Here is a 27207-nt window from a genome sequence, read left to right on the forward strand (position 1 = left end):
AAGACGGCTTCTTTTTCCTTGTTTTGACACTTGTTCTTCTTTTCATCACAGTTGATCATCGATTCTCAACTGTTTCCTTGAGTGTTTCACCTAAATCCCGGGTAGAATCTTCTGAGCACAATAAAAGTGTTAGTGATTTACGGATTTGTAAACTTATTTTTATAAAGATTTTCCTATCGGAAATAAAACACGTATTCATAACAGTTCAATATTAAGCTGTCCGGCTTTTCTAGAATACTTTTCAAAGTGAAAAAGTACTCGTAAAACAAAATCATTCGGAATACTTTTTGATGGATACCAATACTTTTACACAAAAAGGTGCTGGTTGCATCTGACAATTCGTGACAGCGCTTGCTGGTTGCAGATGAAGTTACATTTTTTCCTCTTTGCAAGTCCCGTCCCAGGTAATAACTATTCGGTTCTGGTACCTTATTTCATTTCGAGGAAAACTTGTGCATAGTTAACATACGCTTAAATAGTGTTTTAATATAGATATAGCCAACTGCTAATTTTACCACCTCTTCTCCTATATGAAAGATTGTTTCCCGAACCCCCTATCAAAAATTCGGTTTCGGAGTGAAAATATTGCCTTTTCGTTACACCTTGATGTACGAGAAAGGCAAAAATGTTTAAACATCAGGGCTGGGCTAGTGTGCTTTAAGCGCCACACGATCTCTCCCCCTGATTCAATAGTTGACGTATCATCCATTCCAAATTTCAGCGAATTTGACATATTACGCGTTTAGTAGAGTGATTCATCCACGGCCACATCGATACATTACATATTCCGAATCTCATTTGATTGATTACGGGTAAACATTTTACAAATTTGCAATGTTTGTCCTTAAATCATTTTAAATACGTGCGAAAGTGCAATGGTTGTTATGTCATCGATGAAATCATGGGCAGATCTGTTTAATAGGGCCTGCTTGCAGATTCACGCAAATTTTTATAAAAGTTTAACAGAGCCCACTGTAAAGTGCATCGCATTCTAGACAGGCCCCAGATTGTACCCCCAGTTTGTGAGTAATGACCAGAGCTATGTCAGATGCTTTTTTCGAGATTCACATTAACACCTTTTGCGAGGGTAACAATTGGCCCTGGGTCAGATAATCGTAATTGTAATGTTATAGCAAATAAGCTTCTCCTGACCATGTAACTTTCGCAAAGCATTCATCTGCAAAGTGCAATTTTCCATGAGACATTTTGATGTTTAAGACGTGAAAATTATACAGAAGGGGGGTCAATTAGTCTTTCTCACAGATTTCACAAAAAAAAACAAACAAGTTGGTATCTAACCTGGCAACAGGTTATGGCGGTAAATAGACATCGCTCAGGATGGAGAGCTTTTAAGAAGGCCCCTTGCACCACTCGAAATCCCAAGGACCCATAAATAAGCAAGTTAGGCGGTGGTGCTTATTTTTAAGGGACATTAACCTTAACAGTTAATTAAGCAAATAAGTTTAAATTTCCCCTCAAGCTCATTCCTAACGGTAATAAGTTCAGATTCGGTTTTAAGAAAAACTCATTCATTCACTGAGCCCATTCGCTCTTTGTTATCTATCAAAGGTAAGTGGAATTCCTTATGAAAGTAACGCAAGACATCCGTTCGTTCCCTTGTCACTACGAACACTAAATTGTGCATACCACGACTAGCGTTACCAGATTCGGCTTGACTGAAAAGAGTACATTTACAAAAAGTGAAAACAGAGTACAAAAGAGTACAATCCATGTTTTTTTTTAAATTTACCATTCAAGTTCGATATTGTACCGTTCTGATTTAAATCATGAACATGTCTCGAATTCCGAACACCGTGGTTCTTTCCATGGGATGTTGAATTTGGTTGTAATCTTGATCCTCCGTACGGAAAACCGATGGAATTATGAACTGTAGGAATATGAGTGTGAGTCTTGTTCGGAATTTGAGTCAAAACGGTTTGTTTTTCGTTCGAATTTGTGGGACGGAATTGTGTTTGAAACCGTCTGATATCTGAGGCCGAAGAATAGGTTTACCAGCTTGAACGAACGTTTAAATAATGTTCCCAATTCCAACGCATGGTTGTAACCATGTTTCCGGTCCAGCATGTAGTTAAGTTAGAATATCAAATTTGTACTAACAATATTTTAAAAGAGTACGTCTAACCTTTTTCTCCGAAAAATAAGAGTACAGTATTTTTCTGTCTCAAAAAGAGTACATGTACTCTTAAAAGAGTACGTCTGTTAACACTAACCACGACTACACACTATTTACTTCAATCGATTCATCTAGCCGACGGGGACACATCTCAAACAGACTGCAACGCGATAAGGTTATATAAATTATAAGCGGAAGCGGGTCTGGAAGACTATAATTCTTGCCTTTTTCCAACCATCTGGAAGTATATTCTTTTCCAGGAACTGATTGAACAAGTTCAATACACGCCTCCCGTCAACGTCTGCAGAAACGTAGAAAAACCCACCACGCCACTTTTTTGCAAGTGTTTTTGTTTTGTGATAGTTACCTATCAAGAAAGTACATATTACCAATCATAACATCTATTATTAATCTCGGAAATATAAAAAAAAGTAATGTAATATGATCACCACATTGTTCAACATCCTTGCTGCGCTTTTCGCTTGATAATAAAAATGATATACAAAATATATATTTCCTTTTAATTAACATACTCTTATGAAACCGTCTAAGACGAATTAAGTACTGTCCATTTAATTCCACCAGTTAATTTTTGTTATCTTTGCAGATACGTATTTCGACCACAACTGTGTGGTACAAGAGTACAAGACACTGAAGACGACCACACAGTTGTGGTCGAAATACGTATCTGCAAAGATAACGAAAATTAACTGGTGGAATTAAATGGACAGTACTTAATTCGTCTTAGACGGTTTAATACATTCCACTAAACGAGCTTAATATATTTTTCTGATACTATTATGCACAATATTAGTGTAAATTCTATTCTCCACGTTATTGAATCAGACTGATGTTGACAAGAAGGAAACATTTTTTCATCTAATAAAAGAGCGCTGAACAAAGGAACCCCAAAATTGCATTAAACGAACAAAAAAAATAAATACGATTATTCAAAATTTGTTATCAATATATTTCGATCAAACCGCTTTCAAATTTGTGACAAAATCTTGGCTAATTGAGTTGAATGTTGTTCAAAGTAAGACAATAAATATCCAATAGATTCTGACTATATTCTTCCAGTTGGAAAATGAAAAATTCTATGATAGCCATCTAAAATTGGGGTAAGTTTTTGCGCCTGATAGCTATTAAAAACATTTTTTTAAATATTTTTGTTTTTAGTCGGTTTTTCAAAGTTGCTTACAATCAAATCCCTAGAAAATCCAATGATAGCCTATGAAAAATATCATATCGACGAAATCAAACTAACTTCTTCATTTTTAGTAAGCTTGTTCTTTTAGCTGTCCATGGGAATCAGCATAACATCAACTACGCCCAAGGTTATAGACCAAAAACAGAAGGCCCCAAAGCCATTCTCCCATGGAATATCAACAGTCTATATAATAACCTGCCCAACCTCGAGCTACTCGATCAACGACAGCTCCCCGAGGGTTTTATGTCTTCCGGAAATTGACCACCGCCTCTATGGACCGCTTGCTCAGAGGTTAATACAAGTGGCTAAGGGTTTGTTGAGTATCAACAGATGATTGTGTCCAAAGTAGCCCCCTGTATCAAAAGTAGCCCGCCTGACGGTAATTCAATATGTATGTTTCCGTGTCCTGCAGATATTGAATCCTAATTTTCAGTTTGAAATTTTGGTCCCTTGGAGTAGAAGTGCGTGGACTGTTTCTTATGTACATTTCCGATTATATTCAATATAATATGATTCGTTCGGCAATAGTTAATTAAAAAAAGCTTTTGTAAACTGACTGTACAACATTAGTACAGACTTATGTTGACAAACTGTGCCATTCCCAAGTTATACATACACAAAATTTTCCTCACTGAATCACAAAATCTTCGGCAAATAGGGGAATAATCATTCCAGAAAACAAATTCTCTCGTTGGAACTCAAGCAAACGACGTCCATGTGCTGAGTGCAATAACAGTTCACTCAGCTTGCGGGAGAGTAACTTTTAGCCGATCGATCGACGATCGTCAGTAGCCATCCAATCGTTCCCTCTTTAGCATCCCGCTGTTCTGTTCAACGATTGCACATATACTCAGTTCCCGGTAATGGCCCCATGCGCTCAACGGTATTTGTTGTTGTTGCTACTACTGATAAGCATATGCGGTAAGATGGGTCAAATACTGCACGGTGATACTATCTCGATAAGGTGAAGCGCGTTCTAATTTTGTGCTTCCGATTTTGTAGTCTGTCCCAACGAGAGCAGGAAATCCGCACAACCGCGTCCGGTGGCGCGCTTCTCAGATCGCACCGAACCAGTACCAACGCTGGATGATCAATTTGATTGGCAGCTAATAAAGGTGGGTTTCGGTGTTTGGTTTACTTTTGTGGGGTTCACGTGAAGAAACAACCGGTTCGATGCTTACGAAATGGGAATAAATTTCCATAACAGTAAATACTATCGATAGTGTACACTCAATTATGCATTATGGATGATGTGATTGTTTATTTGTATGATTCAAATCGATTTCTTTTCGCCATAGCATATTCTTCGTCAAGAAAATCGAAATGTGGCTTTGTCGACTTTTTCTGTCAAATTTCTCCTCAATATGCTGTACGAGGGCACCAGCATTTACTCATCTACTCAACAAGAGCTGAATGCACCTCTGGGACGCAACCCCGACATCCACGTGACGCCAAGCTGTGTAACGGTGATGCAAACTCTAGAGAAATATGCAGAACAATTTTTGATTAGCAGTCGAGTATTTGCCGATAGCATGGTAACAGTATCACAAAAATTTGCAACAATCCTGGATATGCAATACCACGCCCGCATCGACAGTGTTAACTTCCAAGAAGCGGATGCCGCTGCCGAAACTATTAATAGTTGGATTTCAAACAGTACCCGAGGGATGATACCAAAATTTGTTACTGCTCAAAATATCAGAGACTCCGTCCTCTTACTGGTGAATGCGGTTTACTTCAAAGGGCTGTGGGTCGATGTATTTCTACCAAGTGCCACCAGCGATCAACAATTCACCACGGCATCTGGTCAAACTGTTCAGGTCCCGTTCATGAAGCAAATTCAGGACCATTACTTCGCGGATTCCAAAGAACTCAAAGCGCAGCTCGTTCGTTTGCCCTATTCCGACGGAAGATTTTCAATGATTGTTGTGCTGCCCAACGAGCGGAGCAACCTTAACGAATTGCTAAACGCTGTCACACCAGAATCGATCCATGCTGCGATCAACAGCATGGAAGAAACGGAAGTGAGCCTGCAGCTTCCAAGATTCCGCATTGAGTATGATGCCTCACTCAAGACGGCACTGCAGCAGGTACCTCGGGAGACATTTACCATCATTTTTCTTATCTCATATTTGTTAATAACTTCTTTTAGTTGGGAATCGATCGCATCTTCCAGGACAATGCCGAGTTGGGTCTGATATTCCGAGGGGGGCCGGTTCCAGCCAAGGTGTCCGATGTGCTGCAGAAAACGGTTCTGGTTGTCGACGAGAAGGGCAGCACGGCAGGTTCTGCTTCAGGGTCAACGCTGGTGTTCACGATTGCCAGCGAACCGGAGAAAATCGTTGTCAATCGTCCATTCATGTTCTTCATTGAGGAGGAGTCAACCGGAACGGTTGTTTTTGCTGGAAAGGTGGAAAACCCAGCGCAGTGATTGAGCGACCCGACTGTGCATCGATGCAGATTGTTGGATTAGTTTATTGACGCCGTTGATGTTAAACATATAACCTAGATTGAAAATCTTTGTTGAAGGTTATTCCATCCAGTAACGCCTATGTGATTTTAAATTGTTGATTTGATAAAACCAAAATAAAAAATGACCTAAATTAACAACCAATGCAGAGCAGTGGAACAATAAAGGAGCAATTAAAAAAATAAACAAAAATATAATATCTTGTAAAGAACGAACAATATTCTATATTCAGGATAGTTTTGATCACCGCGTGACTAATTGAAATTAATTTATTGTTTTTTTCCGGTGATAATTATACTACTCAAAGCGAAAGGGAGTAGATGAAACTAATTAAGATACAGATTCGATTGACACCGCAAGCGAGCGGTGATCGAAACTATCCTAATTATAGAATCCATTTGGCGAAAAATTTATACAGTTCGAATAAGATTCAATTATGGCGAAGTATGGGCTTGCGAGAGATATGCGTGAAAAGATTTAGTGTGCTTTTGTATAAATCTCTGAAAATATGACACGAATCAATAGAACTGTTTACGTTTGCCGAACAGCATATTAGCGGGTTGAAATTGCTGTTATTTTGTCTGTCTTGGTGATCACCACGTCACTACTGTCCAAGCTGTTCCTGGGTGGACGTTAGGCAGAATAACAGAGATTTCAACAATGCTTGTTCTCTCATATGGCCCTCCGCTAATCTTCAGTTTCTATTCATTTCACACTTGCCGCTCGCTTGCGGTGTTAATCAAATCTGTATCTTCAATTACTTTCATCTACTCCCTTTCGCTTTGAATAGTATAATTGTCATCGAAAAAATCCAATAAATTAATTTTGTTTTCAAATATTCTATATAGTTCTGTTGTTCTATCAACGTGAACCACATAATAGTAATGTAATTTTTTCCAGAAAATCGAAACTCAAGTCACGAACAGACTTTGGGATCTATAAGAATTTCTGATGTATATTACTTGTTTTTATTTATTTAAATCACTTTGAGTTCATTTCATATTTAAAACAAATTTTCTGATCAAAGTAAATCAGAAGCGCAATTGAACTTTACTTAACATAAATAATAGAAGCATAAGTCGTTTATATTTTCTTTAGACTATTATCTACCACTTTGTAATTGATGTGTGTCATGTTGTCAATGATCTGTCGCGGTCGTTAATCTACAACTTCATCGAGATTTAGGTAATTTACACCCCCTTCCTAGTTATTGTATCATTCGAGCAACTAACTTACTTCAAACAACCATCTATCATTGAGATTGTAAAATGATTTAGATAACTGCAAACACCAACCGAAAGCAATTGAGGGGTGTGATATTTGATTTAGCTTTATAAACGACCAGTGCTTCTATTATGTGGAGTAATATTAAAGCATTCCTAAATCAGGCTGCTCATGGAAATGGGGGAGGGTGACGCTTTCTAACTGGAATACTTTCAAAAATAGTGAACAGGTCTGTTGCACAAGAAAGGCACAAAAAGCTCAGCAAAGCACTGAATAATCGCATATATGGGAAGACAACGAATTCCTTTTTATAGGCCATTGAATACATTTCCATGAGAATGCAATTTTCCTAATATTCATAATATTGGCAACTTTATAAAAGCTCATCAATATCATTATCACGCATCAATAAAAAAAAATCGTACCGCAACTATTCATTTGTGCAATGTACTTGAATGAACCTAGAGTGATAATTAATTCTTCGTCTTCGTTATTCCTGACCGTGTATCATGAAACAATATCAATAATTGAGTCACTATTCCATTCCTCTTCAGATGAGGGAAATTCCAAAGAAATACGTAGCTTTCGTTCTAGGAATTGTCATATTATAGCATTGCTTAAGTACGTAAGCGTTCGTTATTAATAATACTATCTAAGAGCAATCGAGTTTCAATAGGGGAGACTGGGGAGACATGATCCCCTTTTCTAATTTCCAATGTATCACAGCCAAAAATAAATAAACATACGCGATTTCCACACAGACTCTCTAAAAATATAGTATTTAACTTTACTGATGTATGACAGTCCTTAAATTATTGTTGTTATTGATACACAATCGATTTTTTTGGAGTGCTGTCAAAAATCGACTTTTAAAATATTCGGTTTGCATACAAAATGGCCATGTTGGGAGGTCAATATTTCGATTCTTAGCGATTTGATTGGGCTGATTTTTTGCCAGAAGGTCTGAAATGACTGAAATTTTGTTACCAACAAATTAAAATAATAGCATGCTAAGATTTCTTTAAAAAAAAAGTATTTTTATGACACAGTTGAATTTACACCTGAAAAAAATATGCATTGTACTGTACATTGTACTCAATAAAAATATATTTCAATTGTAAAACACTATTTAAAACAAACACTAGAAAAACTGTCATTTGAAAAAAAAAAAGTCTACAAATTTGCGGCAATGGAGGTGCGTGTATAGTAAGGCCCGTGGGCTTGCCCCGCTTGCCCATTCGATGCGTTACCGCCCCGTGAGAGAGCACGGGAACGTCGAGACAGTTTTCATGCACCGACACAAAGATTTCTACCGTCAGCTTCTTACATCAAGGTAATCCGTTTTCACCTGATTCCTCTACCAATGCATGCATGCTCAACCAAGGGTCCCATCGGATCCAGAACGGCCGCAACGAACCAGCCACTATATACAGTCGCCTCTCCACATCTCGATATTGAAGGGACCATCGAGATTGGGAGAGATCGAGTAAATGGAAGGAAAATTAAAATGGGTACTAGATCCAAAAAAGCTCGTTGCTATGAAAAACGACAACAAAAGAAATGTCGTTTCATGTTGTTGATGTATTTGTTTTTGTCCAAAGATGGTCTAGTAGCCTAAAAATTTGAACATATCGACGTAAGGAGAGTGAATCCTGAACAAAGTATGATCAGAACACATCGAGATAGAGAGATATCGAGATAGGGAGATATCGAGATAGGGAGGTTATCGAGATGTAGAAAGCCCAAATGTGTGTAAGTAAATTGAACGGACTGAGGAAACCATCGACATAGGGAGAGATATCGAGATGTAGAACATCGAGATGTAGAGAGTCAACTGTAGAACCCCTTCCCTCTTTATAAAAAAAATAATGTAAGCTACAATATAGGTTTAGGTGCAAATATTACTGTGTCTGTGTTTATTTTGTATTAGAAAAATCCTTGAATGTCTGGCATGTTACTGCATGAAAGGAGGCTTCCGAGCCTCTTGGAAGGAGGCTTCCGAGCCTCTTGGAAGGAGGCTTCCGAGCCTCTTGGAAGGAGGCTTCCGAGCCTCTTGGAAGGAGGCTTCCGAGCCTCTTGGAAGGAGGCTTCCGAGCCTCTTGGAAGGAGGCTTCCGAGCCTCTTGGAAGGAGGCTTCCGAGCCTCTTGAAAGGAGGCTTCCGAGCCTCTTGAAAGGAGGCTTCCGAGCCTCTTGAAAGGAGGCTTCCGAGCCTCTTGAAAGGAGGCTTCCGAGCCTCTTGGAAGGAGGCTTCCGAGCCTCTTGGAAGGAGGCTTCCGAGCCTCTTGGAAGGAGGCTTCCGAGCCTCTTGGAAGGAGGCTTCTGGGCCTCTTGAAAGGAAGCTTCTGAGCCTCTTGGAAGGAGGCTTCTGAGCCTCTTGGAAGAAGGCTTCCTGAGCCTCTTGGAAGGAGGCTTCCAGGCCTCTTGGAAGGAGGCTTCTGAGCCTCTTGGAAGGAGGCTTCTGAGCCTCTTGGAAGGAGGCTTCCTGAGCCTCTTGGAAGGAGGCTTCCGAGCTCTTGGAAGGAGGCTTCCAGGCCTCTTGGAAGGAGGCTTCCTGAGCCTCTTGGAAGGAGGCTTCTGAGCCTCTTGGAAGGAGGCTTCCGAGCCCTCTTGGAAGGAGGCTTCTGAGCCTCTTGGAAGGAGGCTCTGAGCCTCTTGGAAGGAGGCCTGAGCCTCTTGGAATGAGGCTTTGAGCCTCTTGGAAGGAGGCTTCTGAGCCTCTTGGAAGGAGGCTGAGCCTCTTGGAAGGAGGCTTCCGAGCCTCTTGGAAGGAGGCTTGAGCCTCTTGGAAGGAGGCTTCTGAGCCTCTTGGAAGGAGGCTTCCAGGCCTCTTGGAAGGAGGCTTCCAGCCTCTTGGAAGGAGGCTTCCGAGCCTCTTGGAAGGAGGCTTCCGAGCATCTTGGAAGGAGGCTTCTGAGCCTCTTGGAAGGAGGCTTGAGCCTCTTGGAAGGAGGCTCTCCAGCCTCTTGGAAGGAGGGGCTTCCAGGCCTCTTGGAAGGAGGCTTCTGAGCCTCTTGGAAGGAGGCTTCCGAGCCTCTTGGAAGGAGGCTCTGAGCCTCTTGGAAGGAGGCTTCTGAGCCTCTTGGAAGGAGGCTTCCTGAGCCTCTTGGAAGGAGGCTTCCGAGCCTCTTGGAAGGAGGCTTCTGAGCCTCTTGGAAGGAGGCTTCCTGAGCCTCTTGGAAGGGAGGCTTCCTGAGCCTCTTGGAAGGAGGCTTGAGCCCTCTTGGAAGGAGGCTTCCTGAGCCTCTTGGAAGGAGGCTTGAGCCTCTTGGAAGGAGGCTTCTGAGCCTCTTGGAAGGAGGCTTCCGAGCCTCTTGGAAGGAGGCTCTGAGCCTCTTGGAAGGAGGCTTCTGAGCCTCTTGGAAGGAGGCCTGAGCCTCTTGGAAGGAGGCTTTCCCGAGCCTCTTGGAAGGAGGCCTGAGCCTCTTGGAAGGAGGCTTCCGAGCCTCTTGGAAGGAGGCTTCCGAGCCTCTTGGAAGGAGGCTTCTGAGCCTCTTGGAAGGAGGCTTCTGAGCCTCTTGGAAGGAGGCTTCCGAGCCTCTTGGAAGGAGGCTTCCGAGCCTCTTGGAAGGAGGCTTCCGAGCCTCTTGGAAGGAGGCTTCCGAGCCTCTTGGAAGGAGGCCTGAGCCTCTTGGAAGGAGGCTTCCGAGCCTCTTGGAAGGAGGCTTCCGAGCCTCTTGGAAGGAGGCTTCCGAGCCTCTTGGAAGGAGGCTCTGAGCCTCTTGAAGGAGGCTTCCGAGCCTCTTGGAAGGAGGCTCTGAGCCTCTTGGAAGGAGGCTTCCAGGCCTCTTGGAAGGAGGCTTCCTGAGCCTCTTGGAAGGAGGCCTGAGCCTCTTGGAAGGAGGCTTCCGAGCCTCTTGGAAGGAGGCTTCCGAGCCTCTTGGAAGGAGGCTTCCGAGCCTCTTGGAAGGAGGCTTCCGAGCCTCTTGGAAGGAGGCTTCCCAGCCTCTTGGAAGGAGGCTTCCGAGCCTCTTGGAAGGAGGCTTCCGAGCCTCTTGGAAGGAGGCTTCCGAGCCTCTTGGAAGGAGGCTTCCGAGCCTCTTGGAAGGAGGCTTCCAAGCCTCTTGGAAGGAGGCTTCCAAGCCTCTTGGAAGGAGGCTTCCAAGCCTCTTGGAAGGAGGCTTCCGAGCCTCTTGGAAGGAGGCTTCCGAGCCTCCGAGCCTTTAAATTTTTCGCAAAATTTAGAATATTTTCTTTTGAAGGTGCAAAGAAAAAAAATCGCGACAGCTTCTATCAAATAAGAAATGATTTGTCGAGAAAATGAGAATTGTGGTTCCAATGGCATCATATGTTGGCATCGCACAGTGGGGAAAATCCGACCCAAAAAGGTACCTATTTATTGCGATTACTTGCAGCGCCGTGAAGGTATTAAAGGAAAAATCCACGACAAATCGAATGGTGCTAATTTCATTCCCTGGAAAATATGGAAACTAGCCGTTTTGTTTCATTTACCCCTAAAATCATATTTTTTTCTATGACAGCTTCAATTTAAAATCGATTGCGGCCAATTATTTCCATGATTCTTGGTGCAACCGAGATGTATTACACATAGTTGGCAAAAAAATCTGCTCTTTTATTTTCCACAATTTTTAATAATCAAATAAAATTCATTCAGTGAGTGCAACTAATAGATGGATATTTGAGTTTTTTAAATGTCACTTGGATCTGTCAAAATAATACACACGGAAGAAAAAAAGTACCCAAAATTGAGTATTTTTAAACTTACTTTTGAGTTATTTTTTCTCTTCCCTTTCATCCACTCTTTCTTTTGTTGTCAAAAACAAAAGAGCCAAAGAATCCAACGACGCCAGTTCAATACGGGAAGCCAATTTTGAGTTTTATTACCTGAGGTCGAAATTGAGTGAATTAAACTTACATTTGGGTAAATAAATTTTCCGTTGGGTACTTTTTTAACATGGGAGTAAAGGCAAACTACTTCGACCCTACTTACTCAATTTTGGCTTCCCGTACGGATGTTCAAGGTTGGGTGAATTAAACTCACTATTGGGTAGTTTATTTCTTCCGTGCACGCCGGGGCCACGCGGGCGCGCGCATAGCAAATACACCTGCGCATAATTTTTTTTTTGGGGCGTAGAACTGCGTCCATTGAGTTGAACTTTTGTGGTATACCCCTGATTACTATTAACTATTCGCATCTTCTAGGTTGATCACCATTTGTCAAGTAAACAACGTAAGACGCGTATTTTCCCAGTCCGGTATAATTGAGTTAATAAAACCCACTACCTTTCCAGGATTTGCAGTCCAAATATCTCCTAATTGCATAAAGCCACTATTTAGAAATTTAGATCTACCCTTGTACAATGCATCACAACTGCAAAGCAAATGTTCCGAGGTTTCACGTTCCATGTTACAGAAACGACAGATATCATTCTGAATCTGGCCAATATTTTTCAAGTGATATCTGCTCGGGTAGTGTCCGGTTATTAGGCCAGTGAAGGTGCAAAGAGCTCTCTTGCTGAGCTCTAAGAGCTTTTCGGTTACTTTAACATTGGGAATTATAAATCTCTTTGATTGAGCACACTTTTCGACAACCAACCAATTGGTCATCAACCTTTGTGCTTCCTAGGATTTTAATTCCATTTTTATGGTACAGTATGATATACCGCAGAAAGGTTCTGGGCCAATAAACTTTGTATTTGAACCTCGTTTCGCAAGCTCGTCTGCCTTTTCATTACCTCCAATGCCACAGTGCCCTGTTACCCAGTACAGATTTACGGAGTTCTCTTGGCACACCTTTGGCAAAGAAAGAATGCAGTCCCAGACAAGTTCTGACGTACATTTAAAGCTACTCAACGCTTTGAGTGCGCTTGACTATCTGTGAAAATACAAATATTTGCATATCTATATTTTCTTTCTACACAGATATTAGCACATTTCATTATAGCAAAAATCTCCGCTTGGAACACCGTTAGATAGTTTCCCATTGCCACTGGGATCGCTATCCCAGGGCCGAAGATTCCTGCACCCGTTTTTGTTCCTATTTTCGAGCCATCTGTGTAGAATTTTATGGAACCGTCTCGAACAGTGGGACCTCCGACATCCCAAACCATACGTGATGGTTCATATATGTTGTAAGGAATGTCATAGTTCTCCACAGGTTTCATCCAGTCTCCATTCATATTCATCACTGGCCCATATTGAAAATTTTGTGAAATATTCAAGTGGCCCACTAAATCGCCTGACTTGAATAACTGCAATCGTTTAAGTTTTTGCATATTCTTTTCCGCTTCTAACTGCACGAATTCATACAATGGTAGCAGATTAAGAATTGCATCTAAAGATTTTGAAGAGGTGCTACGCATCGCTCCCGTTATAGCAATGGACACTAAGCTTTGCAGTTTTGTCAGCTTCTTCTGTGCAGTAGCCTCTTTTGTTTTTTGGCCACCGGACAAGAGCAGCATATGTCAGTTTTGGACGAATAATGGAAGTATAGATCCACTTTATCATTTTTGGTCTTAAGCCCCATTTTCTTCCAAATGTTTTAAAGCATATCCAGAAGGCACTAGTTGCCTTTCCGATCGCACACTCAATATGAGCATTCCAGTTCAGTTTAGAATCCAGAATGACTCCCAGGTATGTGACCTGTTCACTAAGCTGAATTTCTAGTCCTCCAAGCTTTAGAGCTTTTAGATCAAGTTTCCTTTTCCTAGTGAATGGTACAATTACAATTTTTGACGAATTAATGCTAAAGCCTTCCTGAATACACCACGATTGGGTAAAATTTAGAGCCCATTGCATTCTTTCAGAAATGATATTGTCGAATTTCCCCCTCATTATGATGACCATATCGTCAGCAAAGCCTACAACCTCGAAACCTTTTTCTTTCAAGCTTCCTAGAAGATCGTCTACAACTAAGGACCACATTAGTGGTGAGAGGACCCCTCCTTGAGAGTAACCTTTGGTTGCCCATACTATAAGAGACGAACTTCCCATGCTGTGAATCCATTTGATAATATTCGTGTCGAAGTTTCTTTTCTTCATGGCACGATCCATTGACGAATATGAAGCGTTATCGAAAGCTCCTTCAATATCCAAGAAAGAACAAAGTGCTATTTCTTTTGCCGATAGCGCTTTTTCCACTTTAGATACCACTGTATGAAGTGCCGTAATTGTTGACTTACCGGACTGGTAAGCAAACTGGAACTTAGACAGTGGATGTTTAATCATGTAATTTGAGTTGATATACACTACCCGCCAAAAGTATGGAAGCGCAAAAATAAGTATTGCAACACCTACTTTGAATATTGCAACACCCCCAAAAAAGTTTAGCATCACTTCAGAACTCCCATATTCCCATCGGATCTTTTCCATTTAGAATAATGGGACCTTCAACAAAATTGTTCACGACGATAAGTGCATTAGGCCGGACGTCAATTTAGCTCCCTGGGTGCCTTGGCCATCGGGTGGACATCCGGATGCTCCGGATTCTGGAACACGTGTGAAGTCACAATTTAATAAATGCATTCATTCCAGTCCAGCGAGATGCGGTTTTCATCATCTTTCGTAATCGCAATATGACAGGAAAATCAATGCTGACTGACGTTTGCTTGACCAGTTAGTGGTAGCCTCCCACTGATTCTCCGGGAGTTCCGGAACATCCGGTAAAGTGGTCAATTATTAATATTCGTCCCAGAAAGCTGCGATTTTTTCTAAACGGTTTGCGGAGGCATTGTGAGAGAAAAATCAATGAAAGCATCACTAATTGACCCCAGGTGGTCTCCCAGTATTCCTCCGGAAGATCCAGAATATCCGGTAAAGTGGTCAATTATTTAAATTCGTCCCAAAACGCTGCGATTTTTTCTAAACGGTTTGTGAAAGCATTGTCAGGGAAAAATCAATGAAAGCATAACTAATTGATCCCAGGTGGTCTCCCAGTATTCCTCCGGAAGATCCGGAAACATCCGGTAAAGTGGTCAATTATTTAAATTCGTCCCAGAAAGCTGCGAGTTTTTCTAAACGGTTTTTAGAAGCATTTTCAGAGAAAAATCAATGCAAGCATCACTAATTGAACCCAGGTGGTCTCCCAGTATTCCTCCGGAAGATCCAGAATATTCGGTAAAGTGGTCAATTATTTAAATTCGTCCCAAAACGCTGCGATTTTTTCTAAACGGTTGGTGGAAGCATTGTCAGAGAAAAATCAATCCAAGCATCACTAATTGACCCCAGGTGGTCTCCCAGTATTCCTTCCAAGATGCGGAACATCCGGAACATCCGGTAAAGTGGCCAATTATTTAAATTCGTCCCAGAAAGCTGCGATTTTTTCTAAACGGTTTGTGGAAGCATTGTCAGAGAAAAATCAGAGCAAGCATCACTAATTGACCTTAAGTGGTCTCCCAGTGTTCTTCCGGAAGATCCGGAACATCCGGTAAAGTGGTCAATTTTTAAATTACGTCCCAGCAAGCTGCGATTTTTCTAAAACGTCTGTGGTAGCATTGTGAGAGCAAAATCAATGCAAGCACCACTCATTGACCAGTGGATAATCCAGTAAAGTGGTCATATTTAATGGTTTTATAATGCATCCCTGAAAACTGCGATTTTTCCTATACCGTTTGTACAGGCAAACCTCAATGAGTCGATAATGAAGACTCGTTTAAATATCGAGACGTGGAATAGAGAATCATTGAAAATCTGTTTGAAGGGACCATCACAGTAACCCAGAATATTTTTTTCAATATGGCATATTTTGCCTCCATGAGTCGATATCGAGTCATAGAACATCAACTTATAGAGGTTTGACTGTAATAGTAATGCCAGAGTTAAATCAATGCGAGCATCTCCCATTGACGCCTGGTGGCCACCTAGTAATCTTCCGGGAGCTTTAGAATATCCGGAGACGTGGTAAATTTCTGTAATTCAACTAAGAAAGCTGCAACATTCTGAAAATCGCTTGTTGTAAAAATGTCAGAGCTAATTCAATATAACAACCAGTCGTTCTCCTCGGATGGTCCTCTAGAAGTTCTGGAACATTCGGTGAAGTGGTCCATTTTTTTAAATTCGTCTTAGTAATCCTCCCTCGTAAGTTAGATGTAGCAATATGAAAGCAAAATTTCACTGAGTGGTCCTCAGGAATAGACCTGTGCGCCGCCACCATCAAAATGAATTGTATGAAAATTTACCACGTCCAAATATTTTTACAACGCCGATGGCTATTGTAGGCAGTAGGATTATGGATTTCGAACTTTTTCCAAAAGAGCATTAACAGTAAAGTCAAGTTCAGTTTTCCAGTTTCGTCTAACTCCTGTCAGAAATACATATTTTCCACCATGTTCATATGACATTTTTCCACTTCTAATGATGCAGAATATAATCTCATTTCCGATATAGTTTATAAATCGGAATCACCCAAAATTATTTCAAACAATTTTGTAAAAATTTCTTCAGATTCAAATCAGGATTGTCTTCGAGAATTTCTTAAGAACGTTGTTAAAAAATCCTTCGTTATGAATTCTTTTAGGAACTCCTTCAGATATTCGCATAAAAATTCTATCGTAAAATCTTTCTGGAAGGGGAATTTCCCGGAGCTATTCCTGGATTTTTCTTGAGAATACCTTGAGAAATTTTTGGGGGAATTTCGAAACGAATCTATAAAGGGATATCTGGAACAATCCTCCACGTAATTTCCACAGAAATTCCTGGTCATTTTTTGGCACAATTCCTTGTGGAATACAAGCCCCTCCTTGTGGAAGAAAAAGTGGGAGCATTTCTGGGAGTATTTTCAGGTTAACTTCTTTATAATATTGCAAGAGTATTTCCTGAAAATAAATCGTGAACGGGGATTTCTGGGGAATTCTTGAAAGAACTTCTTAAAAATTTCCAAACGGTTTTCTGGCCGAATGCGGAATGCGAAATTTCAGGAAAAAATATCGGAGATCGGAGATAGGTGGGCTTAAAAGAATTCCATGTGTATTTAGAAACGAATTCAGAGGAAATTTCTGTATAGTTCTCAAAGTAATTCATGTAGAGATTTTGGGGGATTTCTGGAGTAGGTCCTAGTGGAATTTTCGGACTCCAGTGGAATTTCCGGAGGAATTCCTGCAAAAAAATTCAAGGGGATTTCTGGGAACAACGGACGGAAAAACATTTGGAGGAATTCTTGGAGAAACTTCCGGTACACTTCCTGAAAAGCTCCCGGAGGTATTCCTGGAAGAAATTCTTGAGTAGTTCATGGAGGAACTTCTAAGGAATTTTCCGAGGAATTCGGAGGGACTTCTGGAGGAATTCCTAGAGGAACTTCTTGAGAAACTCCTAGAGGAACTTCTTGAGGAATTCCTGGAGAAACTTTCGGAAGCAGTTCTGGAAGGTGAAGGATCTTCCGGAAAATTCCTGGAAAGAATTTCTGGAGGAACTTCCGAATGAATTTCTGAAGGAGCTTCCGAAGGAATTCTTGGAGGAACTTCCGAAGGAATTCCTGGAGGAGCTTCCGAAGGAATTCCTGGAGGAACTTCCGAAGGAATTCCTGGAGGAACTTCCGAAGGAATTCCTGGAGGAACTTCAGAAGGAATTCCTGGAGGAACTTCCGAAGGAATTCCTGGAGGAACTTCCGAAGGAATTCCAGAAGGAACTTCCGAAGGGATTCCTGGAGGAGCTTCCGAAGGAATTCCTGGAAGAACTTCCGCAGGAATTCCTGGAGGAACCTCCGAAGGAAATCTCGGAGGAATCCTCCTAAGGAATTCCTGGAGGAACCTCTGAAGGAATTTCTGGAGGAATATCCGAAGGAAAATCTGGAGGAACATTCGAAGGAATTCCTGAAGAAACTGCTGAAGTAATTCCTGGAGGAACTTCCGAAGGAATTCCTGGAGGAACTTCCGAAGGAATTCCTGGGGGAACTTCCGAAGGAATTCCTGGAGGAACTTCCGAATGAATTCCTGGAATTCCTGGGAGGTCTTCCGAAGGAATTCCTGGAAAGTCTTCCGAAGGAATTCCTGGAAAGTCTTCCGCGAGAATTCCTAGAAGGACTTCCGGAGGAATTCCTACAATTTTACCACAATCGGCTTAGAAAAAGTCGCAGCTTTTTAGGACGAGATTCAAGAATTGGCCACTTCACCGGATGTCCCGGATCTTCCGGAGGAACAATACGAGGCCACTTGGGATCAATTAGTGATGCTTGCATTGATTTTTCTCTGGCAATGCTCCCTCAAACCGTTTAGAAAAAGTCGCAGCTTCCTGGAGCGAGTTTTAAAAATTGAACACTTCATCGGATGTTCCGGAATTTGCGGAGGACCACTGGGAGGCCATCTGGGGTCAATGAGTGATGCTTGCATTGATTTTGCTCTGATAATTCTGCCACAATCGGCTTTGAAAAGTCCCAGCTTTCTGTGACGAATTTCAAAATTTAACCACTTACCGGATGTTCCGAAACTCCCGGAGGACACCTGGGAGGACGCCAAGGGTCAAGCAAGCGTCAATCAGCATTGATTTTTCTGTCATATTGCGATTACGAAAGATGATGAACATTTGGTATGTCGCTAGAATGAATAGATGTATTGAGCGGTGACTTCACACGTGGTTCAGAATCCGGATAATCCGCGGTCTACCTGGTGGCCAGGGCACTCCAAATAGCTATTGTCCTCTTTCGCAATGCACTTATCGCCGTGATAAATTTTGTAGAAGGTTCCACCATTCTAAATGTAAAGGATCCGACGATAAATCTTCACGAATATGTTAGTTCCGGAGTGATGCTAAACTTTTCGGAGTGTTGCAATATTCAAAACAGGTGTTGCAATACTTATTTTTGCGCTTCCATACTTTTGGCGGGTAGTGTAATCACTCAACACCTTTCCCATAGTTTTCAACAGAACTGATGAATGACTAAGGGTGAAGCCAGAGTAAACGCGACGAGCGTTGCGACGCGACGCGACTCACGTAAAAGAATAACAATCATTATCAACAGGCTGTCAAATTGCACTGTTGCGTCGCGTCGCATCGCACGTCGCGTTTACTCTGGCGGGCACCTAATGGGCCTGAACGATTTAGGATGCGTCTTATCTCGCTTTCCTACTTTTGGTATAAAGATAACTTTGACTTGCCTCCATGAAGATGGAATATAATTGAGTCTTAGACTTGCCTTAAAAATCTCAATTAACGGCGGAATCAGCACTGCTTCGCCGTTTTGAAACATTGCTGGAATTATTCCGTCCGGTCCTGCAGATTTATAAGGCTCAAAAGATCTCACTGCATTCTCTACCCTGGCTTTTGTAAAGATATCGTCAGCCAAGGCTTGTGTAACATTTTTTGAATCATCAGACATTTTAGTTGGTCTTGCTGAACATCTTTGACTTTCAACCGAACCACTTGTTGTTGGGTCTATACACATAATCGATCCAGGAAAATGGGTTTCCATAATCAACTTTAATGTTTCACCAGAAGTTTGTGTGGAAAATCCATCCACTTTTTTTTTCAGATTCCCTAGTTCATTATTATGATCTTTTGCAAGTGCCCTCTGATGTCTTGCGACTTCTGGAGTATTGCACTCGTTTGAACCCAAGATCATCTTTTGGATTTTCTTATTTCGTTATTACACTCAGTAAGTGCACTCCTATACGGAGTCCAATTCGAGGTTCTTTTTGCTTTATTAAAAAGTTTACGAGAAGTCTTCCGCAGTTTTTCCAATTTTGAGTTCCACCACGGAACATATAATACACGCCGTTCTATTTACTGTGCCCGCGCCCGCGTGTTTTTTTCGTGCACCATTTTGTCAGATTGAAGTGATATTTCGGAAGCACAAATATACATCTATTTATTTAACTCACTAAATGTATTTTATTTGATTGTTTAAAATTGTAGAGCAGATTTTTTGCCAACTGTGTAGGACATCCCTGGATTCAAATTTAGTATGATATATATTCCAGCCTTAGATCGTGACTAAAAATGGCTATTCTGTCCCATTTTCCAAAAAAAAAAATCCATTTTCGTATGACAGTCACGATTTAAAATCAATTACGGCTAGATATTTCTGTTTTCTAATGCTAACTTAAAAGAAAATACGGTTGTTACATACTCCGGCCTTGGATCATGACTGCAAGTGGCCTGCATGGGGCAAAACCCATTTGTCTCTAAAAATATTTTTTTCTAGGACACCTACGATTTTAAGTCAATTGCGCCTAACTATTTCCTTTTAATTATTGAGATCAGCGGAAAATTTTCCCGAGGAGTGAGGCTACCTTTAGCATCAGAAAAAATAGAATTAACTAGCCGCAGTCATTATTGGAGTCCGGAATATATAACAATCGTATTTTATTTCAAATTATCATCAGAAAACATTGAAATACCTAGCCGCAATCGATTTTAAATTGTAACTGCCATGAAAAACAAGTAAAGAGCGCGTAAATGTAGGTGGGTCGGCCACACATTACGAAAAAGCGGAGACGAAATTTGAAATCAAGCGCTGGCCTGGAATCCGGCAGGACATAGCAGCAGAAGCAAACCCAGTGGCTCGTGGCGGCGTAGCCTCAACAAGGAAATAAAGGAAGTCGACAGGAATCTGGCCTGGGCCCAGGTCAAGGATAAAGCGAGCAAGTTCAAAGTTCGGGCCCTACCGCTGAATTAAAGACTCAAATTCAAAATTTAATTCCTGTTCTTTGTCTCTTCGTGGTATTCAGCAATTCGACGTTGGATTAAACTGCGCAGTCCTTACATAGTGAAACTTTCGGGTAATGCGACAATGTGGAATGTGGACTATTATTGTAAGTCACTTTAAGTAAGTAAGTACGTTTAGGTTACACGAGAAGGTGAGTAAAATTTTGTTTTATCATTTAACTCGTGCTGTTGAAGTTATTTTCTAATAAAAGAGCATTTTACTTTTACACTTTATAGCAAATTACTTGTGCAGCTGTTCAAAGAAAATTTTGAATTAGAAAGGAAACCTTATCAAATTTTACCTTTATTATGTTTTATATTAACAATATTATATTTCCTATTCACAATATTTTTACAATTTGGATGAACTAATGTACATATTTTTCGGGTTGATGGTTTCCAAAGCAGTGCTCCCATTCGCCCTCCAGCAACCCGAATCTTATTATGATCAGCGGCTCAAATATTTAGGTCCGAGGCGCAAAGCTATTTTTTAGGCGCAAAGTTTTCCCATAAAGGCGCAAAGCTATTTTTTTATAAATCGTCGGAAATGTTTTTAACGTAAATAGTCATTGAAATGGATAACATTAAACGTATTTTCGGCTTGTTGTTTTAAAACGTTAGGTTAATTGATTTTATGTGCATCTGAATTGACTTCAATTCAGGTGCACTTAAGCATTCACAACTAAGGATTAAATTGTAAATATGTATATTCTTTGACCTTTTTTCTATAGAGACTTTAAGCCCAGGGCTGATCCTTCTCCTATAAATATTTATTATTTTGCCCCTGTGCATCATAATTATAACCTAGGTTGAAGCTTCATCCTGTGAATTAAAATAATGATGTTGATTATTTTTATCTTTTTTATTCATGACATTTACGCTCATTATGTTGAAAATAGTTAACATAGGTATGGTTGAAACTACCCTGACAAGAAAAATTATTGGGCGTCATCTAACTCAATGATTTTCCATTATGCTTTCTTTGTACTGGCTGCGTTTGTGTTCGATTCGTTTTTCAGCAAACTTCTTTACTGAAAAAAACAGTAATTATGAAGTTTACTGAAAATCAGCATATTTTACTGATAGATCAGCTTTTTCTATTAACCGACTCTTAACTGTCAAACTTCAGAAGAAAAGTAGCCATTTTAGTAATGCTTTTAATTATGCTGTGTGATAAGATGTGAAATTCTTTTTTCTCCCACCACGAACCCTTATTCCTGTAAGTATTACATAACCATTACTTATTAACCAATGATCTGTACCACATACTAGAGAACAGTCACGTGATGAATTTAAATCTTTTTCAGTAAATCAAAGAGATCAATGGGCAATCCTGGACATTCCTAACCAGCTCATATTCACTGCATTCTTTTGAAATGTATAAATAATGTTTAAATAAATTTATATCAGGTAAATAAATAAAAAAAAGCTTCAAAAAATATTTTCATCTCTTTATTAATTATTGGGTAGCTAAAAGCTTATTAAAGCAGCAGTTGGATATATTTTGCTGAATTATTTCAGAAAGCTGCTGTCATATTCCATAGTGGTCGAATCTACTGAGATTTCAGCAAATAATTGTCAAATGCAATGACAGTTCACTTCACTTAAATTTTCAGTAAATTTTTTTTTGCTGAAATGATTGCTGATCATTCAGCTCGGCAAAACTCAGCAAAATTATGCTGATTTTCGGCGAAAAAAATTTGGTGTGCAATAATTAAAAAAGAGATGAAAATATTTTTTGAAGCTGTTTTTTATTTATTTACCTGATATAAATTTATTTAAACATTATTTATAGAAAAAGAATGCAGTGAATATGAGCTGGTTAGGAATGTCCAGGATTGCCCATCGATCTCTTTGATTTACTGAAAAAGATTTAAATTTATCACGTGACTGTTCTTCAGATCATTGGTTAATAAGTAATGGTTATGTAATACTTACAGGAATAAGGGTTCGTGTTGACAGAAAAAAGAATTTCACATCTTATCACACAGCATAATGAAAAGCATTACTAAAAATGGCTACTTTTTTCTGAAGTTTGACAGTTAAGAGTAGAAAAAGCTGATCGATCAGTAAAATATGCTGATTTTCAGTAAACTTCATAATTGCTGATTTTTCCCAGTAAAGAAGTTTGCTGAAAAACTTTTCAAGGATTTGGTGTGTATGGTTGAAACTACCCCTGGCATTGATTTATAGTTTTAAATTATGACGATTTATCGTAATGTGTTAGGTGGGACGCTAAACAGCCCTGACACGACGGCCCTCCGACGAGACAGGAGGTTTGCGCAGGCCCAATAAGCCGCCCAGAAAACCAATCATTACGAACAATATAAGAGATAATGCGACTCGATATAATCGGCAAAGACCTAGGCGACGAATACAGGATCACGATTGGAAGCTTGGAACATGGAATTGCAAGTCGCTAGGTTTCGCAGGTTGCGACAGGATGATCTACGATGAATTACATCCCCGCAACTTCGAAGTCGTGGCGCTGCAGGAGATTTGCTGGACAGGACAGAAAGTGTGGAAAAGCGGGCATCGAGCGGCTACATTCTACCAAAGCTGTGGCACCACCAACGAGCTGGGAACCGGCTTCATAGTGCTGGGAAAGATGCGCCAACGCGTGATTGGGTGGCAGCCAATCAACGCAAGGATGTGCAAGCTGAGTATTAAAGGCCGTTTCTTCAACTATAGCATCATCAACGTGCACTGCCCACACGAAGGGAGACCCGACGACGAGAAAGAAGCGTTCTACGCACAGCTGGAGCAGACATACGATGGATGCCCACTGCGGGACGTTAAAATCGTCATCGGTGACATGAACGCACAGGTAGGAAGGGAGGAAATGTATAGACCGGTCATCGGACCGGATAGTCTGCACACCGTATCAAATGACAACGGCCAACGATGCATAAACTTCGCAGCCTCCCGCGGAATGGTAGTCCGAAGCACCTTCTTTCCCCGCAAAAATATCCACAAGGCCACATGGAGATCACCTAACCAAGAAACGGAAAACCAAATCGATCACGTTCTAATCGACGGTAAATTCTTCTCCGACATCACGAATGTCCGCACTTACCGCAGTGCGAATATTGAATCCGACCACTACCTCGTTGCAGTATGCCTGCGCTCAAAACTCTCGACGGTGTACAACACGCGTCGAAGTCGGACGCCGCGGCTTAACATTGGGCGGCTACAAGACGGTAGACTAGCCCAAGAATACGCGCAGCAGCTGGAAGTGGCACTTCCAACGGAAGAGCAGCTAGGCACAGCGTCTCTTGAAGATGGCTGGAGAGATATTCGATCCGCCATTGGTAGCACCGCAACCGCTGCACTAGGCACGGTGCCCCCGGATCAGAGAAACGACTGGTATGACGGCGAATGTGAGCAGTTAGTGGAAGAGAAGAATGCAGCATGGGCGAGATTGCTGCAACACCGCACGAGGGCGAACGAGGCACGATATAAACGGGCGCGGAACAGACAAAACTCGATTTTCCGGAGGAAAAAGCGCCAGCAGGAAGATCGAGACCGTGAAGAAACGGAGCAACTGTACCGCGCTAATAACACACGAAAGTTCTATGAGAAGTTAAACCGTTCACGTAAGGGCCACGTGCCACAGCCTGATATGTGTAAGGACATAAACGGGAACCTTCTTACGAACGAGCGTGAGGTGATCCAAAGGTGGCGGCAGCACTACGAAGAGCACCTGAATGGCGATGTGGCAGACGAAGATGGCGGTATGGTGATGGACCTGGGACGCGCGCAGGACATAATTCTACCGGCTCCGGATCTCCAGGAAATCCAGGAGGAGATTGGCCGGCTGAAGAACAACAAAGCCCCTGGGGTTGACCAACTACCAGGAGAGCTATTTAAACATGGTGGTGAGGCACTGGCTAGAGCGCTGCACTGGGTCATTACCAAGATTTGGGAGGAGGAAGTTTTGCCGCAGGAGTGGATGGAAGGTGTCGTGTGTCCCATCTACAAAAAGGGCGATAAGCTGGATTGTAGCAACTACCGCGCAATCACATTGCTGAACGCCGCCTACAAGGTACTCTCCCAAATTTTATGCCGTCGACTAGCACCAACTGCAAGGGAGTTCGTGGGGCAGTACCTGGCGGGTTTTATGGGCGAACGCTCCACCACGGACCAGGTGTTCGCCATTCGCCAAGTACTGCAGAAATGCCGCGAATACAACGTGCCCACACATCATCTATTCATCGACTTCAAAGCCGCATATGATACAATCGATCGGGACCAGCTATGGCAGCTAATGCACGAACACGGTTTTCCGGATAAACTGACACGATTGATCAAAGCGACGATGGATCGGGTGATGTGCGTAGTTCGAGTTTCAGGGCATTCTCGAGTCCCTTCGAAACCCGCAGAGGGTTACGGCAAGGTGATGGTCTTTCGTGTTTGCTATTCAACATCGCTTTGGAAGGTAATACGAAGAGCAGGGATTAACACGAGTGGTACAATTTTCAATAAGTCCGTCCAGCTATTTGGTTTCGCTGACGACATAGATATTATGGCACGTAACTTTGAGAAGATGGAGGAAGCCTACATCAGACTGAAGAGGGAAGCTAAGCGGATCGGACTAGTCATCAACACGTCGAAGACGAAGTACATGATAGGCAGAGGTTCAAGAGAAGACAATGTGAGCCACCCACCGCGAGTTTGCATCGGTGGTTACGAAATCGAGGTGGTAGAAGAATTTGTGTACTTGGGCTCACTGGTGACTGCCGAAAATGACACCAGCAGAGAAATTCGGAGACGCATAGTGGCTGGAAATCGTACGTACTTTGGACTCCGCAAGACGCTCCGATCGAATAGAGTTCGCCGCCGTACCAAACTGACAATCTACAAAACGCTAATTAGACCGGTAGTCCTCTACGGACACGAGACCTGGACGATGCTCGTGGAGGACCAACGCGCACTTGGAGTTTTCGAAAGGAAAGTGCTGCGTACCATCTATGGTGGGGTGCAGATGGCGGACGGTACATGGAGGAGGCGAATGAACCACGAATTGCATCAGCTGTTGGGAGAACCATCCATCGTTCACACCGCGAAAATCGGACGACTGCGATGGGCCGGGCACGTAGCCAGAATGTCGGACAGTAACCCGGTGAAAATGGTTCTCGACAACGATCCGACGGGCACAAGAAGGCGAGGTGCGCAGCGGGCAAGGTGGATCGATCAGGTGGAAGATGACTTGCGGACCCTCCGTAGACTGCGTGGTTGGCGACGTGTAGCCATGGACCGAGCCGAATGGAGAAGACTCTTATATACCGCACAGGCCACTTCGGCCTTAGTCTGAATAAATAATAATAATAATTATCGTAATGTCAAATAATTGTTCATTGTATTCGCTGGATATTTCATGTAACATGATTGTTCTCAATGTGTGATGTATTTTTTTGTATATTATTTTACATCTCATAATATTTTACAGTTTGAACATTGTCATTAAAAATTTCACCTCACTTTTGAAAGCCAACACAGGATACGTATGTTATGCAAAATATATTGTAATTAATTTCATATTTTTATATGCTTCGTATAGAGCCGTTTAAGCCGAAGTGCTCTTTATTTATATATTCGAGCTCCAGTTGGTACGAGTGCTTCATAGAACATTTATTCTGTTTCTGTGTGCGAGAGTGAATCTAGATTCAACGATGCCTACCGACTACCTGATAATTCCTCCTGTGGTTTTTGTGGAGACGCAGAGGTAAACACGGTCTTCAGATAACAAAGCTGGTTGAGAAACACTGTTGGTGGCGGTTATACTTAAGCTATCAGCTCTAACTTTGAATTGCTGTTATTACTTTAATTTCTCAATTTTAAATTCTAGTTGTATGTTAATTTGTGTTATTGATTGTGTTTGTCTGTGTTCATTCTAGATACTTACGGTGAGGCGTGGAATATAATTGGAAATTCGGCAATTGAATTGGTGATAAATTTAATATCAAGTGAAGATCGATAGTGTAGTTGTAGTTTTTCTAGTACTGCTTTCTACTGTATAGTGCTATTGCTGCTATTTGTGCTGTTGTTGCTGCTGCTGCTGGGTGATCTGCTATCTCATTGTTGATTTATCGGCGGAAAGTTATTAGGCTGAAAATAATCTCGAATGTACTCTAGAACATCCCTATGCACACACTTGAGGTACGGTGAAAGGCAAGAGCCTGTCTCACTGTATCCGGCTATGCGCAGATAGCATGTATGCATGTAGAGCTGGTTTTAGAGTATACCGAACACTTGACTAAGCAATCAACGGTTTGACGATAGTAACATGGTGGTATGAAATCTGATAAGCTGAACAGGTATCGGAGTCATTCTAGTACGTCACTATTCACTCTTGTGTTTTTATGGTAAGGGCCAGTTTCTTGGGTGCGGCTAAGCCCAAATAGCCTGCATACAAGCAGAGGTGGCTGTGGTCAGAGAAGCAACTGATTCAGTAAAAACCGAATGAAAGTTCTCGGATTATCGGCTTGATTTCAAGTAGTGTCATTGGATCCTTGGGAGTATGGTTGCTTAGCAGAAGTGCTATACGTGCGATTTTACAATCAGTTCATAAGTAA

The 27207-nt window shown here is 41.6% G+C and overlaps 3 protein-coding genes across 4 annotated transcripts in view; 2 read left to right on the forward strand and 1 right to left on the reverse strand.

The window, feature by feature from the left end:
- LOC134210848 (uncharacterized) overlaps window positions 1-27207 on the reverse strand; it is a 331227-nt gene that overhangs the window by 178455 nt on the left and 125565 nt on the right. The gene's annotated exons all lie outside the window — the stretch shown is intronic.
- LOC134209245 (uncharacterized) overlaps window positions 1-27207 on the forward strand; it is an 82767-nt gene that overhangs the window by 39937 nt on the left and 15623 nt on the right. The window contains exons 9-11 of the mRNA XM_062685229.1: window positions 4347-4459; window positions 4643-5434; window positions 5497-5771. Coding sequence (XP_062541213.1) covers window positions 4347-4459; window positions 4643-5434; window positions 5497-5771 — 1180 coding nt within the window. The remainder of the gene's footprint in view (window positions 1-4346; window positions 4460-4642; window positions 5435-5496; window positions 5772-27207) is intronic.
- LOC134210850 (serine protease inhibitor 2-like) lies at window positions 4113-6011 on the forward strand. The gene is made up of 4 exons (XM_062687204.1): window positions 4113-4265; window positions 4347-4459; window positions 4643-5434; window positions 5497-6011. The coding sequence occupies exons 1-4, from the start codon at window positions 4208-4210 to the stop codon at window positions 5773-5775; spliced, it is 1242 nt and encodes a 413-aa protein (XP_062543188.1). The 5' UTR covers window positions 4113-4207; the 3' UTR covers window positions 5776-6011.

The sequence above is a fragment of the Armigeres subalbatus genome, chromosome 2, assembly GCF_024139115.2.
Source record: "Armigeres subalbatus isolate Guangzhou_Male chromosome 2, GZ_Asu_2, whole genome shotgun sequence".
Lineage (NCBI taxonomy): Eukaryota > Metazoa > Arthropoda > Insecta > Diptera > Culicidae > Armigeres > Armigeres subalbatus.

What these genes read in the sequence shown, in the direction of transcription:
- LOC134210850 (XM_062687204.1), top strand. Translation starts at nt 4,208, where the DNA reads ATGGCCCCATGCGCTCAACGGTATTTGTTGTTGTTGCTACTACTGATA. An exon ending in ACTACTGATAAGCATATGCG is followed by an intron (nt 4,266 to 4,346) that starts GTAAGATGGGTC and finishes CCGATTTTGTAG; the next exon opens with TCTGTCCCAACGAGAGCAGG. An exon ending in TTGATTGGCAGCTAATAAAG is followed by an intron (nt 4,460 to 4,642) that starts GTGGGTTTCGGT and finishes TTTTCGCCATAG; the next exon opens with CATATTCTTCGTCAAGAAAA.